Source organism: Notothenia coriiceps, unplaced genomic scaffold, assembly GCF_000735185.1.
Source record: "Notothenia coriiceps isolate Sejong01 unplaced genomic scaffold, NC01 NC01_scaffold00030214, whole genome shotgun sequence".
In the NCBI taxonomy this organism is placed as follows: Eukaryota; Metazoa; Chordata; class Actinopteri; order Perciformes; family Nototheniidae; genus Notothenia; species Notothenia coriiceps.
This window is the reverse complement of record NW_011362915.1, coordinates 210,246-215,347: the sequence shown is the minus strand read 5'-3', so window position 1 is coordinate 215,347 and position 5,102 is coordinate 210,246. Positions and strand designations below refer to the sequence as shown.

The window sequence follows — 5,102 nt, the reverse complement described above, 5'->3', positions numbered from 1 at the left end:
GGAGTATTGGTTGTAGAGAATTTTTCCCCGACGGGCCTAGACTATGTCTGACTAGGTCTAAACTTGGAAATACTGCAGTGCTTCACCGCGATGCCGATAACCCGGTTGAGGTGGTAGTCCTCTACTGTCGCGTGCCTGTAACGGCAAGCTTTCGCGACCCTGCGACATCATGTATCCGGTCCGGACCAATCTACCACGAACAGAAGTGTAGGGTAGGCGGTACGTTTCTGTCACAATTCTAACCTCGTTTACTCCTACGATTTACGTAGCTAGACAAACCATAAAACTTTTATTTTTCATATTATAAGGAATATATCCATACGCAGGGATGTGATATAATAAGTGCGGTATTCCAGGTGGAAATTTACAATTGTCATAGGTTTAGTGATGTTTGATAAAAGCTAAATCGTTCATCAACAGACCCTATCTCTATGCAAATCAAATGTCCCAAAAATCTTTTAGTGAAGAATTTACAGGTATTAAAGAATTACAGGAAAACAACATTAGAGAGGGTTGTGTTTTCTGACACTTGGTGAGTTCCCTGGAACACCGGGGACACATACTCATGTAAAAAAGAAGTACAAAGGTGCATTTTGCATGATAGGTCACCTTTAATTCAAACCTAACCATCAGAGCTGAATTACAGACCCTCCCTCTAATGTCTTGTTCTCCACCATGTTCTCAGGTACCTCGTCTTTTACTGCCCACTGAACCTCTTCTATAAATGCGTGGCTTTCCTGCCCGTCAAACTGGTGTTGGTCGCCCTGAAGGAAGTCGTCCGCACTCGTAAGATTGCAGCCGGCGTTCACCACGCCCATCACGCCTACCACCACGGCTTGTTCATCATGGTCATCGTTGGATACGTCAAAGGTTAGTTTCATGTGGGATTTCAAACTGATGGGTGTTACGAACGTACTATTTGTAGTATTCAGTATGACAGTATGTATGGCACAACATGTGGTCATGTTTGAAATGGGTTGACAACAAAATGTGCTGTTTTCTCCATAGCTTGATGAAAGACTGCAAATTGTTATAATATGATTACAAAAATCATAGTTTCTGAAGGAATGTGGTGGTGCAGATTTCCCAATTTTTTAAGGAACATTATGGGCTTCTTGAATGTATTCACACATTTGGCTTATTTTTGTGTGGACAAGAAAAAAAGACTGTAACCAACAATTATTCTATACATAGATTAATCTGTCGACTATTTCCTTAATCAGTCGGTTAATTGCCAAGACACAGATATATCAGACACAGATATTAGGTTTACAAAGCACAAAGCAGCAAATCTTCAAATAGAAACTTCTTTTTTTTGTATTATCAGAATGGTTGTGTTGGATTATTTTTTCTGTTGATACACTAAGTGTCTAATTAAATAATTGTTTAATCTTTAAAATACATTCTGTTGAACTGCTTGGTAAGCTTTCAGTCTGTCCTCCTCACTCTGACAGCAGCTCTCTGTGTTGACAGCTGCCCTCAAAGGGCCTCCACATTTAAACATGAGTGAACGTCACACATGTACATGCCAGTGTATACATTTGCTGTTCATTCATGATCTGTGCGTTTACAAGTCCTCAAGTAACCTGATAACTGAAAGACACCAGCTTAGGAGGGTATAATCATTACTTTGTAGCAGCTCAATTGAAAAGATACTTATGATGTCATGTGTAAAGTTGAATTTATTTTAGCTTAGTGTGATGTCCCTTAAAACCTGACTAAAATTCCTGTACATTTTAGCTGATGTCGATACAGATTTGCTGGAATAAAGAAAGTGCAGAGATAGAAAATATCTAAAATAATAAGAAAACATTATAATGTTTAACAAGCCCAGTATTTAACCATAGAAACTGTGAAAATGTTTGTAGCAATGATTCATATGTATATAGAATACTATAAAGTGTATAAGATAGATGGATAGATAAATACCTATCCATCTTATAAGTTACATCAGATTTCTCTTTTGCAGGCTTTAACCAAATGTTTCCCAAATGCCTTTACTGTGAAACCATCCAATAGTGGAGAGATTTCCTTAGAAATACATATAAAGGGCTGTGCTGGTTTGGTCTCTGCTACAATAGTGAGGCCCTGCAGGCGTCAATGTTGAAAATGGGGGCAGAAAGCTGAATGCAGAGAAACGCAGTTACACGAGACAGTAACAGACCTTTTTGTCCTAATTTTTTCAACGTCTATTTTTATCTTCGCAGGGTCTGGAGTGGCTCTCATTTCCAATTTTGAGCAGCTGCTGCGTGGTGTGTGGAGGCCCGACACCAATGAGATCCTCAACATGTCATTGTAAGTCTGAGTGTCATTCTGAAGGAGTAAAAACACTCATCTCTGCCTCCTCGAGCATGCAGGGGTATGAAACCAATTCTCAACTTAAAGGGGAAAACTACAACGTAAAAGTGGTGTGACTGAATTGGACATCAAGAGTCAGACTGGTTGAGAAATAGCAGATTTGTTGATGCCACTATGGTTAAAAACTTTAATTTTCTTTGGTGCCCCCTAGTGGTTATAAAAACAAAAACATTTTAACCGACTGCAATGCACCCAACATGAACAATGTTGAATGAAAATCTCTTATCCTCTGATAAAACCCCATCAACCTACAGAGGAAAGCTACAGCCTCAATCATACATTACCTTGCAATTCAACTAAAACTGCTAGTAATTTAAAACAAATCTATTAAATAAAGGATTTCTCATTCTGATTCTACCTCTGATATCTAATCATATCCTTGACTAGTTTTTCTTTTTATCCCTGCTGCATTCTGCATGTTTTACTCACAGTTTTGTATTTTGTCTCTGCAGCCCAACCAAGGCCAGTCTGTACGGAGCGATCCTCTTCACCCTGCAGGAGTCTCACTGGCTGCCAGTGCCCAAGAGCACCCTCATCCTCATCTTCACCCTGTTCATGGTCACAAGCAAGGTAAGGTCAGCTAAGTGTAGTTGACAATGTTGCTTTTATTATTCAGCCTGAAACTGTGTTGCCTAACAGAGGATGTGCGTATTCCAGTGTGACTTGAACAGGATCAAAAACATACCACTCTCACTTGTTTGTCATGTGCACGTTTAGTTTAGTTTAGGGAAGAAAAACTTTGGTTTTATGTATAGAGAAAAAAACAATGAGTAGGTATTTAAACTCAGAGTTAAATAGTAATGAGTAAGAAAATGTTAGCAATTAACCTCTACAAGCCCCAGATTGGGCTCTCAGATGAAACACATTAAGTTTAAAAATTGAGATAACCCAGCAGACATTTTTACCACAGTTTTCACAGGCTGAGTGGTACTCTATAAACTGATCTTAATATTACAAATAAATTCAGTTACCGCAAAATCAGGCAAATCTCTCATAACCAACATCCTCTTCCCTCAGGTGGTGATGACCGCCCGTCACTCTCATGGCTCGCCCTTCGCCCTCATTGAGTCCTGGGTTTGCCATCTGCTGTTCGGCTCCCCTCTGGGTGGGTCTGAGGAAGACCACCACCACGCTCCCGCCGCTGCCCCATCTTCACCTCTCAAAACCAAGGAGGAGCTGAGCGAAGGTGCCCGCAAGAGGAAGGCCAAGAAAGCCGAGTAGGACGCTGAGCTGAAAACTGCATCATGGCCTCCACATGATGGGACCTCCCATTCCTTTCTAGGGAAAGGGGCAGTTTGACGTTCAACCAAATGAGACCCTTTCTATTAAAGCAAAATGGTGCTTTTTTTGGTGCATTAACACAGAACAAGGACTCTGTAAATACAACGGCAAATGTTTCAAACTAAACCCAACCAGGACCTTTTAATCCTATTTATGAATGTGTTTGTGAACATCTGCATCTGTGCTCAACACTGTGTGGTGACCCGCGTTCAGCAGCTGTGTGTTTGTTTAGGATGGTCTGTGATCCACATTAGTAGCTGTGTGACCGGGTGTCAGGGAAGCCCACCAAACCTCACTACCGTTCAGAAAGAAATTGAAAATCAGAAAAATCAAGAAGAATCTGACTCTCAATAAGAAATAAAAATGTGAAAAAGCATTAAGGGCCAGAACATCGCTGCTTTATACATTAACATGAGGACAACATCAATTCTTTAAATAAACATCTTAAGAAACATTGTGTCTCTTTGGTTTTAATTTACTTTTCTCATTGACATTTTTTCCCTTGTTGAATTTTCAGAAGTGATAAATGGTCATAACTGAGGTCTGAGTTGAAAATGTTCAGGGATACTGTCTTCATATTGGTTAATAACTTGTTCATGGTGTGTGGACACCAGGGCAGACCTTTAATAATTTACATTACTTGTTTTTTTTGCATTTCAAAATAATTGTTCAAAGGTGAATAGCGCCTTTTCCTTGCTGCCACTCAGCCATCTGACTTCACACATTCCTGACTTCGCAACTGATTTTGAGTTCCTTGCTCATCTGAGTATTTATTGCATAGCTCTTTTATCTGTAAGAATGAGGAGACAAAACTCCATTAAGGAAGAGTTAATAAGACATAAGCTGGTCCACGACTCATGGGGGAACCAGGAGTATGTGTGTCTTCATAAACTCTCTTTTATGTAACTCAAAGGCTGTGGGGAGGTGACAGGAAAGCTCTGAGGTCGACCTGAGGTCACGTCCTGAGAAACTAGTACGCACCATGCTGTGCTGACAAACTTTTGTAGCACATGCAATAAAACATCCCTAATGAAGTTTGCAGGAGGTTGTTAGACTCCAACTTTGACCCTCACATTCCTCACAGCAGCAGAGAAGAGCAGGGAGGTAGATTGTTGCATCTAAAGTACCCTTAAGTATGAGACAGATCTTTATCATACCAACGCACGAACAAATTGTATAGTCTCTTTAAAAGATGAGTCATTAAGAACTGAAACAGCTCAAGAAAATGACCCACCACACTACACTATAGCTAAAATCATAGTTAATAACAAAGGACAGCATTAAGAGCATTTAACACCATTTTACAGCTCACAGTTTAAAAGCATTTATACAATTGCTTGAAACAATTGTTTGTATCTTAGATAAAAGGATTCAGTTATAAAAGTAGTTGGTCTCTTCAGCACCATGTCTTTGTTCCAAACTATTCAACAATTGAGACTCCCCCGATTTAGCATTGCGGTCAA

The 5,102-nt window shown here is 39.9% G+C and overlaps 1 protein-coding gene across 1 annotated transcript in view; it reads left to right on the top strand.

Moving 5' to 3' along the window:
- The window catches only part of tmem38a (transmembrane protein 38A), a 12,626-nt gene extending 8,533 nt beyond the window's left edge, over window positions 1-4,093 (top strand). The window contains exons 2-5 of the mRNA XM_010787263.1: window positions 667-870; window positions 2,208-2,295; window positions 2,811-2,928; window positions 3,376-4,093. Of these exons, the coding sequence (XP_010785565.1) occupies window positions 667-870; window positions 2,208-2,295; window positions 2,811-2,928; window positions 3,376-3,579 (614 nt within the window). The 3' untranslated portion in view covers window positions 3,580-4,093. The remainder of the gene's footprint in view (window positions 1-666; window positions 871-2,207; window positions 2,296-2,810; window positions 2,929-3,375) is intronic.
- The last annotated feature ends 1,009 nt before the right edge of the window (window positions 4,094-5,102 follow it).